The sequence below is a fragment of the Magallana gigas genome, chromosome 7 (assembly GCF_963853765.1).
Source record: "Magallana gigas chromosome 7, xbMagGiga1.1, whole genome shotgun sequence".
NCBI classification, from domain to species: Eukaryota; Metazoa; Mollusca; class Bivalvia; order Ostreida; family Ostreidae; genus Magallana; species Magallana gigas.
The window spans coordinates 52,645,513-52,664,734 of NC_088859.1; the positions used below are offsets into that span (position 1 = coordinate 52,645,513).

Below are 19,222 nucleotides of genomic sequence, written 5' to 3' on the forward strand. Positions count from 1 at the left end.
TCTTTAGAACTGTAGGCAGTTATTTTTCCCTAAATTTGTTCACATTTTACAAGATATGAGAAGAAATTTTGCCGTTAATCCTACATCATCATGTTGAGTATCCGACGATAATTTTGGTAGACTGATTGACTTATCTAGGCATAGGACGTGTAATGGGAGTGCATTAAATTACATAAGTGATGAAAGTCAATTAAATAATCGTGTATCCTTGACTTTTAGTACCGTCTTTGTCAAACAAACTACAGAAAAATGCACGTGTTTTGAGAAGGATTGCTCTATGAACGGGTCATGTTCAATGTCCTCACTCTCCTACTATTGTCCCCTTTGTATCTAAATTCATTGACATGTGGATCTTGTAAACAATACTCATCGGACATTGATATCTATAGTGACATGAAGTCTTTAACAGTTTACACATGAAGAAACTCTGTATTATTTAACCGTCTGTAAAAGTAGACAGTGAAATGAGTTTTCTTCGAGCCTAGATTGTTGTCGATCCCTTTTCTTTGGTGGCATAGTTCTGCCCCTACATGCAAAATAAATTATGTCAACATGCAAGATAGTTATGTTGACATAATTTAATTTATCTTGCATGTAGGGGTCAGAAATATGCCACTATATATTTCATATGGGACAAACAGTATGATTTATCCAGGACACAGGTCAAGGTCACGTTAAGAATATCCGTAAAATGTTCTTCGAATATATCATTTTGAATAACTTGGGACGATTTTTTCTTCAAATAATTAATGATAAGAGTGTTATTGTTTATTTAAAAAAATTAAAATGTTACAATGTATTACAGACTCTGATTATTATCTTAAGACAGCTTGTGTTTTATTGTAATTAAATACGATGTGTTCCTAGCTGTCTAAAATGTATCTTGTTTTTAATTTTGTGTTCTAAAAGAAGCGAGAAAATTGTGTTCATCAAGTTCAATACATTAATTTATTCCATGACAAACAAATGTATTTGAATGGACCTTTAACAACGAACGACAAAACCTTTTAATTTCATTTATAATACACAAGAAAATTGTTTTCAAAAAACCAGATCTACAAGAAAGTGGTTTTTTGTGGTTTAAAAATAGATTTATTTAATATATAGAGAAGGAAATATTCAGAGGATCCAGCAATGAAAAAAGTTTAAGATGGCCAACTTTATACCTGTAGTTACTTTTGCGGATTCCTGTAAAAGTCGATGTATTTGCACGTTTTCAGAAATTATTTTGATATTTTTTATATATATTTTGATTTTTGAAAATTGGAACACAATAAACAAAATACATATACATAAAAAAAATTTCGTTCTGAATTTTTTAATTTTTCCGTGGCGTCATTTGATGAGGGGGGGGGGGTGTGAAGGGGGGTTGTCGTCGTGATTTAATGATGGAATGATAAAATGAAGCTTTCTAGATGAATTGACATAAAATAAAAAGTAGAAAATGTAAGCTGTGGAAATTTTGAAAACAAAAATATTCTTTCCTTGTGGTTAATTTTTCTAATTTTTTAATGAATTTAATTTAATTTCATTGTACCAATCTACGTTTGCAATACTCTCAAAATAAATTGCAAATTTCGTGCATTAATTTTTGATATCTTGAGATGACTCAATTTAATTACCAGATGGTGGAATTTATGTTGTAGACATAATCAAACAGAATGAATACATCGATCATTTAAACCTCACCCCCGAATTAGAATCGTGAGGATAGGAGGAGACGGAGTTTTTTGTTTTTGTTCTTTTTTTGCTTTTTTGTCTTGTCAAGATTTTGGATAAGGCTAACCCCCCCCCCCTCACTTTCAATTTGTTTTCGACGTCTATGTATTGTAGCATTTTTTGATTTGAAGTGCAAAAAATTGCAACTTCCTATAAACGTATATCCCAATCGTAAATGTGCCCATATTTTAAGAGGACCCCTAAATAAAAACAGATGGTAGATTTTCCAGGATATTTGCAGGTACACTAGGGTTGGTGTATATTGCACAATGTTAAATTTTGCAGTTTTGGTGTTGTAGTTCTTACGCAAAAAAAATTAAAGTCGGCCTGCTTAATTACGTTGATTTTTTTTAGACGTTTCATTTTCATTTATTTTACATGATAAAGGTTTATTTGATAAAAAGATATGTTTCAGTTCCTCATAAAAATTAATCACCAATATAATTATATAATGTTCGTTTTAAATAACCACCAGGAATCAGAAAAACATTTATAAAATAAACATTTATAAAATAAACTTTAATAAAATAAACAACTGTGTGGAAGACCTTGACCACATTGATCACATTTTGCAAGAACTTATGTGTATCAAAATACTGAGATTTTTATCTATTATTATTCGAATTACGAGCATTTTAATCTTTATCATTGAAATCTTTTAATGAATGCCATTAATATGCTGTGTCTCTTGTAGCAATTTAGCGTCACAGGAAAAACGATCGGGATCGAGATACAACTTTTGTATATATTATTGATGTGAAGATTTATTGTTTTGAAACCTATTTCTGTGGTAAATAGGCTATCAATGCCAAATATATTCTTATTGAATACAGTACATAAACTAAATGCAGCTTCACTGTAGAGTATTGATGTCTAGTCATGTCTAAGTTTTGTAACAATTTATTTTTTCTCAAAGAATTCAGTGGTTTTAAAATAAATTTCTTTAAAATATAACACGTTAATATATCACATTTTTTTCAGAAAACATGCAGGAGTGAAATGAAAAACTAATAATATTGTTAAGATACAAAACAATTAAATAATGCAAAAATTTAAACAAAAAATATTTATATGCTCCGAATATTTCAATGGGCTATTTGTTTATAATGTGTGACAGGGATGTTAAAACTAATCACCATGTTTATTATGACTAAAAAATTCAATGACAATTATAACATTTTAACATAACTGAATAAATTTTGTAAGTCTGAAACTCTTTATTCTTCTAAAGGATGTCATTTCTACAAGAAATCTACAGATACATTAAATACAGGGACAATTTAACATGACTGAATAAATTTTGTTACTCTAAAACTCTTTCTTCCTCTAAAGGATATCATTTCTACATGAATCTACAGATACGTTAAACTGGTCCTGTTAAATACAGGGACAAGTGCCAACCTACCAAGTTTCAAACAAAACAGATCAGGTAAACCTTTGTGTAGGTATCAGGAACATGGAACAACTGTGTGTATTCATTTATATAGATTTATAACTGTTTAAACAAATTTGATCAATAATATTCTCAAGAATGTACCTCACCATTTAAGCATTCATCAATGCCATGGCAATGCTTCAATTGTTATTGATTTACACGTTTATTTAATTTTAATCTGTAGAAATTGTAAAATAAATGAATTTTACAGTATAATAAGGAGATAAACTATATACAAATACAACACAAACAGGCTAGTTATCTTATATGTACAAAACTGTATTAAACCCTAACAATGTATTAAAACAAGAGTGAATATTGTAGGGGTGAGAACTTTGGATATGCTGCATCTGGATGGTTTCCTGTGAGGGGCAGAGAGATGTTATAATTCTAACCAACGTGACCATGTGGAGGTTCGTACTTGTACAAAATCAGAATAATTATCATTGTAAAAAGCACTATAAGTAACCTCCCTTATTAGGTCACCTGAGTGACTTGGGTGACCTACATGTATTGCGATGCGTTTTCGTTCATTGTCGTGCAGTCGTCTTTCGTGCATTAGTACTAATTAATTTTAAACATTTTCAGTTTTTTTTAGCCTGCTAGCTTAAGGATTACCTATCCTGACTATATTTAATGTGTTAATGTGTCATATAATTTGGGTAAAAACTGTAAAAATAAATTCAATTTTGAAAAATTCCCTATGTTGTCGAACATTAAGCAGTGTACATGGTTATGATATGCATGGATGCCAACAAGAAAATTGTAAAATTTTGGCCCATGGGTCCGGGGTTTTTGTTTTAAGTTTGGTTTTTGGCGTCCATATACTAAATATGGATTCTATGATTCTTTGAGGAAATTCCACTCTACTACTGAAGTGTTATTTTATAGCAGTCAAACTATGTACGTGATAAAGATGGAGAGGGAAGTCTGTACCAAAATTGTAAAATTTATGCCCTCTCAGGGGTGACTCTTTTTGTAATATATTAGTAAATCATGGAGCAAATCATTATAATTATATATCATACTACCGATCATCTTGCAGAAAACTAAGTCTGTACCAAATTTGTAACATTTATGGAGCAAATCACTGAAATTATATTTTAAACTACCGAGCATCTTGCAGAAAACTAAGTTCTTGGTTTTGTTGATGACTTTACTGAGTCCATGTCGCTGGTGTGGTGTGGGATGAGAATTTTTTTGGGGGGGGAGGGGGGTTGGGGGTTGACTGGTCATCTAAGTGCAGTATGAGGATCAACCAGAAGCGCAAAATGCAAAAATGCATGACCCTTCCATCAAAGGTTCTAGTGTGTACAGGTGATAGTACAACAAAAAACTGAGCAGGTGCTTTAGATGAGGTAAAGATATTTGACCTTAATATTAAAATTTATAACCTTTGGTTGAGTGATTCTGTTTCTTTCTTTCTTTTTTAAATACATATATATATTTAAATAATTTATGATTTACATTCTGGAAATAAAAGAACATTAACCTGCCTCATGACAAAATAAGTCAACTTATTCATATTGGTCATAATTCTTCCTTCTCCAGCCATTGAATAAAATCAAATATTTTGAAAATTTTAGAATACCAAATCCTTTATCTTCTTTATCATTTTTAATCCCACGAATCATGTAATCTTGTTTCTAAGCAAAAATACTATAGTCTATTTAAGAAATAAAGTACGAGTTTTTTTAGAATGTTGCAGAATAACCTCCGAGGTCTAGAAATGTTGCCTTGAAATATATAAGCTGAGGCGTTAGCGGAGGCTTCCATATTTCAAACAACATTTCGAGACTAAGGAGGTTATCCGCTGTTGCGTGTAACCTCAACGGTTTTGTTAGTAATGTTTATATGTGTATCGATCAAAGGAAACAATTGCATACTCTTCACTTATGTATTAAATATCTTTGAATCATATTCCTTATATTTTAAGGGCAATTTAATGCGATTATTACTACTACACGTTATATATTTTATGTAAAAACAAGCAGTGAAAATGTGCTAGGGAGGTACTAGGAACAGCCGCATTGATCTCTTACAAATAAACATTTGAGGCAACACATATCGTTTTGACTGGAACTAACATGTAAAATTGACATGGTTTTAAAACTTTTTACGGTTTAAAGTTGTATTTTTATGATCAGTGCGAGACAAATAGGTTTTTCTGATCTGATAATTTACTGATGACGTTTGTGGTATATTGGAGAATAATGTTCGCGGCATCTCTTTGATCTCGGCAATAAGTATATCAATTTGTTTTAATAACTTAATTTAAGCTGCTATTTTTGTGAATCCTCTGCTGGATTTTATCTCATACTCAGGTGAACTTTAGGGCCCTTGGGCCTCTTGTTTGTTGTTGTGATATCAATCTTTTGTCATTCATAATTCATAATTCATAATCACAATTTATTTGTATGTAATATTTAACAATCTGTTTACTATATACTGTAGTATATTCATTTTCTTACATGCATCGATATACAATGAAGTATAAATTATCATGATTATAGAGATTGTTCACCTGTAATTTATACAGCCATGTTGTTTACGTGTACATTTTCTGTTATTTATACACACACTTTGTTTACATATAATACATACAAATTGTTTGTTTGTATATAATACATATACTGTATTTATATATAGTTCATATCAATGAAACATACCCACAGTTTATATAAATGTATTTGTAGGTAATACACACAGATTGTTTACATCTAATACTGGATTTTCTTCACTTTACCTGTGTCCCACTCAGCCACAAAGAGGTTGTCTCTGGTGTCCACACATAAACCCGATGGTTCCTGTAAATGACAGTTGTCAATGTAGCGGAGGAACTGTCCGTCCTGATCCAGGATGTGGATACGGTGGTTGTTGTCACCGTCTGCTGTCAGGATCCGACCCTGGCTGTCTGTTATGATGCCGAGTGGACTAAATAATCCCTTGGTAGTAGAGGGAGGACCAGTGTAGGTAAACCGGAGTTTCCCGGCCTGATTGACCACCACTACTGCACGGGCTCTATAGTCTGACACACAGATATCTAGGTTCCTGTTCTCACTGATGTATTTATAGCTATAACCAGATGAATAGAGAGATTGTCCTTTGTCGTCGTACTGAATACTTTGTTTCTCTGTGGAGCCAGAGTAACGCACAACTTTTGATTGTTTACCATAATTACTGTTCATGACAACCAGGAGATCACCAGAGGAGGTACTACAGACACCGTGAGGTCTCCACCCCCGTAGTCTGATCACTGTCTGTATCTGTGTATTCTTCACTATGTTCACAGTTCTATCATCATCAGCATAAACTAGATCCCCACTCCTTGTCACTGCTATGTCGTATGGATCGTTCCCTGACTTGGTTTGGACTGACTTCACTAGTTTTCCCTTTAGGTTGTAGAGTCTCATCTTGTAGTCCCGACCACGCGTCCATAGTTCTTCATCACTCAGACAGGACACACCAAGTAATCTATTAGAGACTCCATAGTCGGTGTTTATCTGTGTGATGATCCGTGGTACATCAATGAGCGGTCTGTCCAGGGGAGAGGACTCAGCACCGGGGGAATCCATGGTGTAGACTTGTTCTTCTGTTTTGATAGATGACGCTGACAGAGAACCAAACTGTTGATAAAGCTGTTCTTTGTTGATCTTCTGAGGGGTAAAACTTGGTAAGGACACGGTGAGTTTAGGAGGCAATCTTCTGAATTCAGCAATCTTGGATTTGTAGGCAGAGACACGGCTGACATCATTGGAGTGCTGTAACTTCTTCAGTTCAGCAATGCTCTGTGTGATTTCATCAATGGTGCGTGTGATTTCATCTTCCTGTTTGTTGAGGACGGCCAGGTGTTTGGTGTGCATTTCATTGAGATCAGATTTCTGTTTCTGTATAATGGTGTCTATTTCTCTGTGCAAGGCTTCTCCATGTTTGTCTATTGCTGTTGTCAATTTCTGGCTGTTTTCATTCAGATCAGCTTTCTGAACTGGGATATTAGAGACAATCTGTTGATATTTAGGGTAAATGGAATTCTCTAACTCTTGCATTTCTCTCTGTAAAAGTTCTTTTTTGCTTTCAATATGTAAAACAATGTCAACTGGTTTATGTCCTAAATGTTCTCCAGAAATACAGAGTGTGCAAATAGGAATGTCACATTGTTCACAGTGAAGTTCACATTGTTTTGTGGAATGTTTAGTACACTTTGGGTAATTTGGAGTAGATCCCCTCTTTTTAAATGGCACCACTTTGTGTTCTGTGGATTCATCAGAGAGATGTTCCCCCACACAGGCTTTACACAGATGTATGTGACAAATATCACAATACAAAGGGGGGCCCGGGGTCTCACAGAGACGACACCGTAACACATCCTGGGCCCAAGTCCTAGGGTACATGGTCAGGCACACGATGTAAATTACTGGAGTACTAGATCCTGAAATCAAATATCTATGATTATTTATCTCTTAAAACTCCCAATGCTTTAGTGCCTATAAGAAATTAAATGTTTGTTATTATGACTACATACCTATTCTGTTATAAAGTAAACTGCCTGTGTGTATCATTCATATTTATCTTTAGTATACATGTATATATACTGTACTTTGACCTTTTCCTGTCATTGCATGTTTTTTACAGTGTAATTGTTAAAATTGATATCATAATTATAATATAAATATCAAAACACTTTCTTGGTCTAATGAATAAAAAGATATTTTCACTATTTTTTATCCATTCAAAGTAGAATATATCTGTTATTCCGATAGGTACAAACTGATTTACCTTAAACTTCTATCATGGCGGCTCCAGGTATTTACTCTTCCTGGTCTGGTTACCTGCCTAAAGTCACGTGATAGATTTTAAATGTCTCAGGGACGGACTAAATAGATGACCTATTTCTTTTATTCCCCCTCTGTCTGTCCTGTGTTGGGGATCATGTGAAAACTTTTATTAAAACATTGTAGAAGTCTCTGAGTATGTCAGCCACATGATTATTTGTGACATATTCCAAAAAATTTCTGCCAAGAAGTGAAAATTGAATTTAGAACGTTAATACATGTGTAGATGGCTGAAAGAGAATTAAAACCATATACAATTTCTTTATATCAAAACTGAACTCCATATACCTAATTAATGTCGTAGTTGAGGTATGAAATGATTTAGTTCCACAAAATCGGCGTTTTGGCATGAAAATTTGGGTATTTCCAATATTTTATTAGAGTGGGGGACATGAAAGGGTGTGTTTGCTTCAACACCATTATTTATTGTAAAGTGTGACAAAATAAAGAATAATGATGCGTGGGCTTGTGTACGTGAAGCTGGAACAACCTTGTACTCTATTCTCGGGGAAGCCAATAGTACATTCATAAATTAATAAAAAGAATGTCATAGGGGACAAGTGGTCTTTATGTTGGAGTCAAGTTCGTCTTGACTGGTGGGTGTTGTCCTGAATTGGGGGCAGGTTGTCTCTTAAATGGTGCATGTCTCTGTGGCGACATGTTTTGGGGAGAGCTTTTCTGACCTTCATATCAACCACCAAAGACAGCACTTTACTAAATGTAGTTACTTCTCTCTCTCTCTCTCTCTCTCTCTCTCTCTCTCTCTCTCTGTTATCCATTATTAGGGCCTCGATATACAGGTGACTTATAGTCATTAGTCTATTATTCCTTCTATCCATCATTCCATCCATCTGGATGTCCGATATCACTAGTACAGAGCATATAGTTTCTTTTCTCTTTGCCCAATCTGGGTCATACTTCACCCACAGAGTGTTTTGGGGTAAAGGATGTGCAGTGACTTTGAACAAAGTATGATGGTCACAGGTCATAGCCAACCTCTTTGTAAAGTCCCTGTCTTGAGACTTTGCCATATATAGTTTCTCCTTTCCCCTAAGTCTGACCTGAGTCCGTGCGCTGCTGTTGTTAAGTCAAATCATTCTCCATGGCATGAAGGCGCATAAGACCGGTGCTTATCCACAGCTTGCGTGGTGCTAAGCAGATGTGAGTCATTGACTCGATCCCCTGAATGGGTCATCAGTCCATTGCAAGTAAACTCCTAGCGTAAGCTGGTACTCAATTTCAGCTGGGTGGACATAGAAAATGTAGAGCAAGTATTCCTTGACTATATGCACAACACATAACATCATGAGACCACAGAGGGATTTGAATCAGTGACCTTTTGTTTACTGGTCTAACGCCTCTGACCACTGAGCCACGTGCTCCACCCATGCATTGTAGAGGAAGTTTAAATCAATCACAGATTAATCAAAGCATAGTTCACTTCAAAGTTATAGAATAAACCCCAATTTAACAATGTAATCATTACTTTTATTAAATGTGTCATTTCATATAGGCCAATCACTGCTTGATGATGCATTTGTAGGCTGTGGGTTTAAACATATTGTGTACAGTCATATGCAGACAAATTAGATTAATGATGATATGGCTTAATTTGTCAGTGGCTTTACATGTAGTAACTCAAATTTCTATAAATAAAGAAAAAAGTAAGGGAGGAAATACTGGATAGATGTTAATATCATGTTTTACCGAGAATCTTGGATTTCCTCTGTTTCTCATTTTTTTATTCCGTCTACTCTCTCCTATGTTTTAAGATGCTTAAATTACAACATTTGAGAATTCATTAGAAACTTTAATGCTTTGTCTTTTTTGGTTAATATGTATAGTTTGCAGTCTGAACTTTTAAAATTATTTTGTTCAATTTCCTTCAGTCACATAAAAATGTGTTTGTTCTTGAAAAAGAAAATATAATATTTAATGCAGCTCAAAGGAATTAAATTAAAATCAGATTCATAAAATATAATATAATAGGTCTATACTTTCTGGTAGGATAATTTGAATATTGGTATTACGGTGATCAATAAGAAAATAAAATGATAATTTAATGTTTTTATCTTCCATTGCTAAAATTGAACATAGACATATAACGTTATATGTCTATGAATTGAATTATGATGACTTATGATTATCTCCCTTGAGAAAATTCATTTTTCCCGCCATAACATCGTGAAATATTTTTTCCGGGTTAGCAGCGCCACCAACAGGAAGTTTTGGTAAAGTGGAAGTAGAAAGCGAAGGTGCTGTACTTCACAAAACAGCATGATGCTATGGACTTATATTTAGTGCAGAAGATATTAACTATGGAAGAATGGTGCATTAGTTTCCGCCATATCATTTCAGCACGGCATTGATTGCGTTGGTCGAATCGTAAGTAGAGCATTAAAATGTGTTGCCCCTTGTTACACAGCTGTTATAAGAGAAGAGACTAAATATTTGGTTGTTGCGGCCTGTTGGTTAGCAATTCTCAGTTGTTGGTTGTTTTTGCTATTTACTTAATGTCTGTGATGCGAATACACGCATATTAGATTGACTGGAGTACGATTATCTCGTTGTGAAAATCTCTCTCAATCTCTCTCTCTCTCTCTCTCTCTCTCTCTCTCTCTCTCTCTCTCTCTCTCTCAACTAATGCTTTGGTAAGCAATGGAATGATATTGGACATTTTAAACTATACCTTTCACTTGTCTGCATTAAGAGAGAAATCAGAGAGTGTAATTACTTTCATTTTGATGTCATTGTCAGAATGGGATGACTTGAAGATTGTCATTACACTGTTACAAGCTAATGGACAAACTTGTTGAATTTGACCTTAAGGGCTGTAACTGATTGACCTATATAATAAATAGTTTCACTGATCATTTACATTGTTTGAGTTGCTTTAATTTATTCAAACATGCAAATATTCTTGTCCCCATTAAACAATTTAAAATTGAGGTCATGTTGATAAAACTTACCAATTGTTGACATATCTATGTCAGCTATACTGTATTGAATTTCATGGAAGAGAAAACTACACTGTACAAAATTATTTGTGTTATTGATTTACATTTGCACTGAGCAATGGTTTTTTTTTGCGGGGGGGGGGGCTGTCTTTACAAAACTTGTTGTAGTCAAATAATGCATCTGTTCCTAAGTTAACTTTCATGATTTTGTGGTGGGTAGTTAGTCGCTGATACCAGTGTTGTATGATATGATGTACTGTGATGTAACAATATACAGAGGAAGGAGTATTCTACTTACTGATAAACAAGACAATGATACCAGTTCATTGAATGTCATTCTCCACCTTACAACACAGACGTTATTACACACATTAGATCTATGGAGAAGCAATAGGGAACATCTGGGAAGCAGTGATTCAGCAAACAGTTAATGTCCCAATGTTGTTAAAACAAAGGATATATACACAAGTTGGTTGTGTTTTTGTATTCCTTGTTGTGCAGAGATTTACTAAAACATCGCTTCTCTCTTTCTTCAAAACTCCTGTCTAGATTTTTTATTTATATTGGAAGATAGAAAAATATAGATGTGTGTATTTTGATTTCTTATCAACCAGTCAGATCAAAACATCCTCAGCATTCAAGATTAAAAACTGCCATTCAGCGGAATTCTACAAGACATTTTGTAGATTCTCAGTGTGATTGGAACTCTGTAGTGATATGATAAAAACTGTGTGTTGACTCTGCTCCCAGGTATCTGGTGTTGATTACTTACTGGAGGGGGGTAGGAGTGAGATGTTTGGGGTACCAGGATGCCGTGTGTACGGTAGGGGGAGGGATTGACTGGCGTGAGTCATGTGATCAGCTTGTTTTTGGCAGCGGTAAGATAACGGGATGACAGCAGACTGGAGTCATCCTAGATATTGTCAGGTCATCGTATCAATCCAACTCCCAGCTGAAGTGAATTCACTATATATATATAAACTCCTCTCTATCTTAAACCACCATTATCTGTTCATCTGTGATTCAGTTGAATCTGTCTTGTACCAAGAGAATTGAAATTACATACAAACATCATGTAAAAGATATAAAACCGTTAAATCAGCGGTTCATTTGTTTTATTTAAATGTTGGCCAATTAAGTCCATAATCTAAGGAAGAGGAAGAAAGAGTTAGAAACTTAGAATTAATTAATACAGAAAAATAGCTTTATTGTAACCAAATAGCTGACATCTGTGTAAGGTAATTTAAAGTATGTAGATAAACATGTATTTTGAATTGTTTTAGGAAAGAGACATTAAACATAAAATACATATCAGTGATTTTAGAATATTGAAATCCTTTGTAAAGTTGTCTCTCACACTCTGAAAGTCTCAATGAACATTAATCTAACGGAGCGACCGTGAGGTAGAAAGCATTACAACTGAAGTATGGCCAATGATTATTATGAGGAAGTTGTTTGTGAACACTCAAACATTCTTGAGTCTAGTAAAGTATTTATCAACATACTATTTCCTTGTGCATTTCTAAATCAGAGAAAACATAAAAATAGATCTATTGCCTTTAACTTACCCTGGATTCCATTTGATCTAGAGGTAATATGAGAGAAAGTCTGTAAACGTGGTAAAGTGTTAAATTTGTAGAGTTGGTAAAAATGTAAAATATGTAGTGAAATTTTCATTGTACATGTATTAATATCAAAGTAATAAAATTCATCATTTAAGGATTGCGTTAGTTTTTAAACCAGATGTATTGAATGAAATTTTAATATGAGTTTGAAAGTTTCTTTTTATAGGCAAATATTGTTCTCTTACAGTGTTATTTTTACTCTAACAAGTACAGTAATTATTTCATTGTAATGATTTCAAATTAACGAAAAATTCATCATTAAAACAAACTGTTAATTATGTTTGGTTTGTTTGTGGGTTACAGGTCAGTAAGAGTCCACCATGTTGCAGCAGATTCTCCAGACGATGACCGTCGACCCTGACCTCCTGTCAGAGCTGTCGGACGAACAGAAGGCCATACTGTTTGTCAAGATACGGGAGGTGGGTGATGTACCTTAATCTGAACCACAGATATACACATGCAGTTTTATATGTATATAATACTGAAGGTCATAATGTTTGTCAAGAATTGGGAGGTGGATGATGTACCTTAATATTGTGTATACCACATATAGTCATACATGTACATCATACAGAAGGCCATAATGTTTGTCAAGATACGGGAGGTGGGTGATGTACCTTAATCTGAACCACAGATATACACATGCAGTTATATATGTTTATAATACAGAAGGCCAAACTGTTTGTCGAAATACAGGAGGTGAGTGATGTACTTTAATATTGTGTATACCACATACAGTTATACACATTTAGTCATACATGTACATCATACAGAAGGCCATAATGTTTGTCAGGATTTGGGAGGTGGGTGATGTACTTTAATATTGTCTAAATCACATACATGTAGAGTTATTTATGTATATCATATAGAAGGCCATACTATTTGTCAAGATATGGGAGGTGTTTGATATTATATAAATAGTGCCTGTTTGGGAGGGTAACTGTTGAAATTGATATCCTGAGAAAACCATTGTCAACCTCTGCTTAAAGAAAATTTTACTGCTTTTATATACATGAAGAAATGAAGTGAATTCTATGGGGAACCGAACGCACATAATGTATGTGCATGTAACAATTTGTTTTGTTATACTTTCATGTTAAATACTGAAATCTGATTGGTTAAGACGCAGTTCATAATCCTTTCTATTACCCTCAGCGTTAGCAACGGGTAACATTATATAAAAAGTGCCTGTTTGGGAGGGTAACAGTTGAAATTGACACCCCGAGAAAACCATTGTCAACCGACGCGAAGCGGAGGTTGACAATGGTTTTTGAGGGGTGTCAATTTCAGCTGTTATCCTATCAAACAGGCACTATTTATTTTGTTATACTGAATGTCTTAATTTTAAAGAAAACTTAACTGCTTTTACATAGGAATAACGTGAATTCTACAGCGAACCGTACGCGCATAATTTTCGCGCATGTAACAATTTTTAATGTTACCCGTTGCTAAGTGCTTTGCTAACGCTGAGGGTAATAGAATGGATTATGAACTGTGTCTTAACCAATCAGATTTCAGTATTTAACATGAAAGTATAACAAAACAAATTGTTACATGCACATACATTATGTGCGTACGGTTCGCTGTAGAATTCACGTTATTCCTATATGAAAGCAGTAAAATTTTCTTAAAAATTAAGACATTCAGTATAACAAAATAAATAGTGCCTGTTTGGGAGGATAACAGTTGAAATTGACACCCCTCGAAAAACCATTGTCAACCTCCGCTTCGGGGTGTCAATTTCAACTGTTACCCTCCCAAACAGGCACTATTTATATAGTGTTACTCATTGCCAAGTGTGTTGCTAACGCAATCAGATTTCGGTATTTAACATGAAAGTATAATAAACCTTAATATTGTCTGCACCACATACAGTTATACATGTATATCATACAGAAGGCCATAGTTTGTCTGTAAACAGCAGGTTGGCGATGTCCCTTAAACATTTTATGTTCAATTGAAATCAATATACCGTAAATGTAAACATTCTATGTTCAATTGAAATTAATATACCATAAATGTATTACATTTGGCTGTGTATTTCATTAAATTAGACTAATTAGTGGTTTTAGTAGAGAGCAGCTTCTGCTAAATCAGGTACATTTCTAAATATAATGTATACAGATATTTGAATAAATGCATTCAGAAATGTACTTAATCAAATCTTTGTTAGCATGTAGAAAAGTGAATTTCTGCAAAATATCAACACTATAAAAGTGTAAAAGAATATATTTATGCCAGTTTTGCTTGAATAATTTTATAGTATAACTGTTAACTTTTTATAAATATTGATAAATGCTGATATAATTAATGGCTTATTATGTGAGTTGATTGAATCTGATAAATGTTTTCCTATCTTTTAACCCAGGAACAAGTCCGGAGGTACAATGAGTTTGAGAAGAAGAATCAAGATGACCGGATTCCAAGGAAACCCAAGAAAGGTATGCTGTAACATAACGGTTGTATGCTATGTGTTTAACTGTTATCCAGGACGTTATACTGTTGTTAATTACTGAAATTACCATTTTAATTGTTTCGGTACAAACCAATCCTCCAAGTTTGTCATCATACTATTCTAAAGATTTCAATGTAGAAATTGTGAGATATGTTGATGATAAACTAAGAGTATTTCTTTCCACCCTAACAGAGAGGGTGGTCTGTTTTAATGGCTTCCTGCCCTAATTACAGGTTAATGTAGCGGTTCCCTGGGGTCAAGGTATCGACTTTAACACCTTGGTCTGAGTGTCACAGTGTAACTCTCACTTAATTAAACTGATTTCACTAACGTCAGTACTTCCTGATTATAGACCATCAATGGTCTTACAGATAATTAATGCTTTAAGTGGGTATGTGCAAGTAATTAGTGGCTGATTGGAGAACTCATAGCAATCTATCTTAATGAACTCTCTAATGATACTCAGGAAAATACCATATATATCTGTATTGATAAGAATTAATTATTAAGTAAAATGTAATATAGAAAGAGAAGCTATTTGATAAAGCAAAATATATCATAATTTTGGTCAGGAGCTTACAATAACTTAATTAAGTCAAGATAGTCAGTTTTGTAGGATTTATAATGTTTTAAGGTTCAAAAAGGTCATCATTTCTAAATTTTCAAGTATAGCTATAATTAATGAAGAAAGATTATGTTTCACAGGTTTTTTGCAATAAAATTGATAGTGAAGGGGTACCATTAAAACTGAATGAAAATTGAGCTACCACAATCTTTAATGCTATCACGGATTTATATGATCCAAATGATGGCTTTTAGATTTTAGACACAGCACCACTTAAAGATTAATTCATTTGTCGGCGTTTTTTTATACGAATGATGTGGAATGTGGAGATGTTAGCTATCTTCCAAGTTCTTTGTGTATTTGTGTGTCTTTTTATGGATTTGTTTGAGGTGGCTATGATTCTGGTTGTCATACATGTTTTATTCTGATCACTTTTCAATTTATTTCATCATAGCTTTGTTATTAATGCGTTTGATTTGTTGAGTAGGTAGAATGAATGTGGACTTCCTGTTGGGCAAGAACGGCAGGGAGTGGGTCTGGGTGATGGGTGAACACAAAAACGACAAATCTATAGACGAGATGATCGAGTTAGAGATTCAGGAGAGTGCACTCAAGGAGGCCGAGCGCGAGATCGAGGAGATCAGGTGAGATATAGGAAAATCAGTAATGACATATTGAGTCCTTGTAATGGGAAACACAAAATTGACAAATTTATAGAAGAAATAATCGAGTTAGAGATCCAGGAAAGTTTTTTCAAGGAGGCCAGGCACGATATCAAGAAGATCAAGCACGAGATCAAGAAGATCAGTTGAGATATAGTGAGATCTGTAATAAAATATAGGGTCTGGGTAATTGGAATCACAAAAACAATAAATCTATAGAGGAGGTGATCGAGTTAGAAATCCAGGAGAGGGCACTCAAAGAGACCGAGCGCGAGATCAAGGAGATCAGGTGAGATATAGTGAGATCAATAATGACATACTGAGTCTTGGTGATGGGGTTCGTAAAACATAAGTGTGTTTTTGTGATACAAAGACTCATCATTTTTGCTTTTGAGAGTGGCTTCAGAAGAGAAGTTTTAGAGATGTTTTTATCATTTGCATGCGGGGCCAAACCCTTTATGTTTTAATTTTAAAAGTATGAATTGTATTTTAGAAATGAAATGTGGTGATAATAAACAGTGTTCCGAAGTCCAAAGAAAAAATACAAAACAGGACCAGAGGAAACATGGACCTCTACAAAAATTAGAGGTAGGATCAGGTGCCATGAAGGAGTGAGCATTTTCTGCTGAACGGTCCTGACATTGTATGACTTTTGGAGTTTAGTGTTTGATTGTGTAATTAATGCAACAAATCTTGACTCCTTAATGATTTTATGCAAATGTCAAAATGCAGCAAAAACATTTTACCTTTGGAAAATTTGAATGCCTCGTAAAAATCATACTGAGGTTTTCTGGTCTATAGTAAAAACCTATTTATTATGTCATTTGTGTAGTTTTAACTTTTTGTTAAAAATGGGTTGTTTAAGATTTCATTGATTTTTAAATGTTTATTTTAATTCTGTTTTTCGTAGTTTTAACTTGATTATCAATAAATTCTACTATATTGCGCCAAGGAAAACATGTATGAAAAGTTACTGTAATGAAACCTTTGTTTTGAGTTGGTCAGAGGAACCACAAGTTTCAGGTACTTTTTGATTTTAGCCTATATTTAAGCTTTGGCTTTCTGATATATCATTAAGCAATGTCAATGTCATAGTTGGAGTCAAGGATTTCAAATGTCCATATCTTCAATAAGATTGAAAGTAAGGTCATAATCCTCATCCAAATTAATAAGTCTACACTACATGAACATGTATTATATTCGGTGTGTTTCAATTTTTTGCATTGAATCAAACTTAATATTTCATTTTTTATATTTTATTTTAACGAAAAAAATACACTTAATGTGAATATTTAACATTGAGTTTTGACTTTCTTTTGCAACCATAAATGTCTATTTGTCTGATGATTCAAATTTGAAATGCCCATTTCAAGTACATGTACACTCCAAGTACATTTGTAAATGCAGTGCCAGAAGCCAACCTACCAAGTTTCATCTGAATCAGATCAGGTATATCTGTGTGTACATGTCAGGAATCAATAAACAGCGTGTATTACTCATAAAAAAAACATGATTTATTTGGTTAATATATTCTTTTTGAGAATGTATTACACCTTTTAAGAATACATCAATGCCATGGAAATAATTCAAATGTACACCATGGTCTAGCAATTGTAAAATGTTCCTATTGTTGATCTGTTTGCAACGTAGAAGAAAGTGATAAGTTTTACTTGTAGAAATCTTACCTTTGTTGATATATTTTGTATTTTCAACGTACAGAAAAGATGTGATTGGTCACAATTTATGCATACATTAAACTTGAAAATAAAAATAAGACGTTTTAACAATGGTATAGCATTGAATCATGATTTTTTGAAGTATACACTCTCATAACTGCAGCGGTGTGTGCATACAAATTGAGTAACGCGCGTTAGCGCGTTATGAAAATTTGTATGCACACACCGCTGCAGTTATGAGAGTGTAAACTTCAAAAAATCATGATTTAATGCTTATATTTACATGTTTTTTAACTTCTTGACTTGTCTGCAAATGTGATTCATACCTTAAAATTCCTATCTTATCCTAAGGGTAAGTTAATATTAATGGAAGAGCCACAGTATAACAGCCAAAAGCGTGAACTTTGATTTTCGCTTGTGTCGTTGCAGGTTACAGCGTTCAACGTTTGTGACGTCATAATAAAACTCATCAATTTGACCTTTGACTACTTGTTGCATTTAGAGGCATTTGAAGATCACACAATTTAATGGAAAAACACAGTAGAATGTAAATATTTACATTTGAAATGTCTTTTTTGTGATAAAACAACAACTTAGACTTTGTTTTTATTTTTTAATAAATTCATTATCGGCACATTGCTTCTTCAACGAAGTCACATAGGTTTTTTTCTCAGCATGGAAACACAAAATCTGCGTTACTTGAAAAATTGATACGTATCAAATTACATACACTGTTGGGGCACAAAATGATGAAAATAATATAAAAATAGTACGAGAGAAAAATGACTCACTTTTATCAAAATATCATATAGCTGCATATTTCAATGGGTAAGTTTATTTCTATCCTGAAAATCTCCTGTAAAAAAGAAATTAATTCTTGTAGAATTCTAAAACAAACGTCATATCATGAAGCAAATTCAGAACGCTTGTTCAGAGTGGACTATACCTTTGTTAACTTGACCGCTTTGCTTCCTCTGTAGCACCACCAAATGTTGACCACCTCCTCATCTGATGGTTGTGTACAAGTTCACCAGCTGAGCTCAGGGGAGCCCATTCCTGTTTCATCCTTGAAAGTTCATAATAATGAGGCCTGGATCACAGTTTCAGTTACTGAGACACCAATGTTGTCTGCACAGGTTGGCATATTTACACAAATATCTAGAAATTTTAACAGTCCAAAATCATCCGAACTTCAATAATTTTAAAGGAGGTTTATATCTGTCTTAAATTGTTCTTGTCAAGATATCAACCTTCTTGATTAGCATGGAGTTGCATATTTACTGTTTTGAATCTAAG

At 33.8% G+C, this 19,222-nt stretch overlaps 2 protein-coding genes across 18 annotated transcripts in view; one reads left to right on the top strand and one right to left on the bottom strand.

The window, feature by feature from the left end:
• Nucleotides 1-5,661: 5,661 nt before the first annotated feature.
• On the bottom strand, nucleotides 5,662-8,044 carry LOC117684520 (tripartite motif-containing protein 3). 2 transcript variants are annotated; one of them, XM_066065718.1, is made up of 2 exons: nucleotides 7,931-8,044; nucleotides 5,662-7,583 (listed from the first exon to the last, which is right to left on the bottom strand). In XM_066065718.1, exon 2 carries the CDS (start codon nucleotides 7,543-7,545, stop codon nucleotides 5,875-5,877), a length of 1,671 nt encoding a protein of 556 aa, XP_065921790.1. In that variant the 5' UTR covers nucleotides 7,546-7,583; nucleotides 7,931-8,044; the 3' UTR covers nucleotides 5,662-5,874. The 2 variants fall into 2 exon arrangements, with proteins under 2 accessions (XP_065921790.1, XP_065921789.1); XM_066065717.1 differs by lacking the exon at nucleotides 7,931-8,044 and adding an exon at nucleotides 7,677-7,766.
• Nucleotides 8,045-10,198: 2,154 nt separating this feature from the next.
• Nucleotides 10,199-19,222, top strand: part of LOC105335367 (SH2 domain-containing protein 4A) — a 33,661-nt gene continuing 24,637 nt past the window's right edge. For 8 of the 16 annotated variants that reach the window (XM_066065729.1, XM_066065730.1, XM_066065725.1 and 5 more), the window contains exons 1-6: nucleotides 10,199-10,371; nucleotides 12,872-12,987; nucleotides 14,937-15,009; nucleotides 16,076-16,232; nucleotides 16,347-16,838; nucleotides 18,907-19,062. In XM_066065729.1, the coding sequence (XP_065921801.1) occupies nucleotides 12,889-12,987; nucleotides 14,937-15,009; nucleotides 16,076-16,232; nucleotides 16,347-16,407 (390 nt within the window). In that variant the 5' untranslated portion in view covers nucleotides 10,199-10,371; nucleotides 12,872-12,888 and the 3' untranslated portion in view covers nucleotides 16,408-16,838; nucleotides 18,907-19,062. Of the gene's footprint in view, nucleotides 10,372-12,189; nucleotides 12,535-12,871; nucleotides 12,988-14,936; nucleotides 15,010-16,075; nucleotides 17,242-17,657; nucleotides 17,700-18,906; nucleotides 19,063-19,222 lie in introns of those variants that run through there. The other 8 variants (XM_066065721.1, XM_066065720.1, XM_066065732.1 and 5 more) reach the window with 8 other exon arrangements.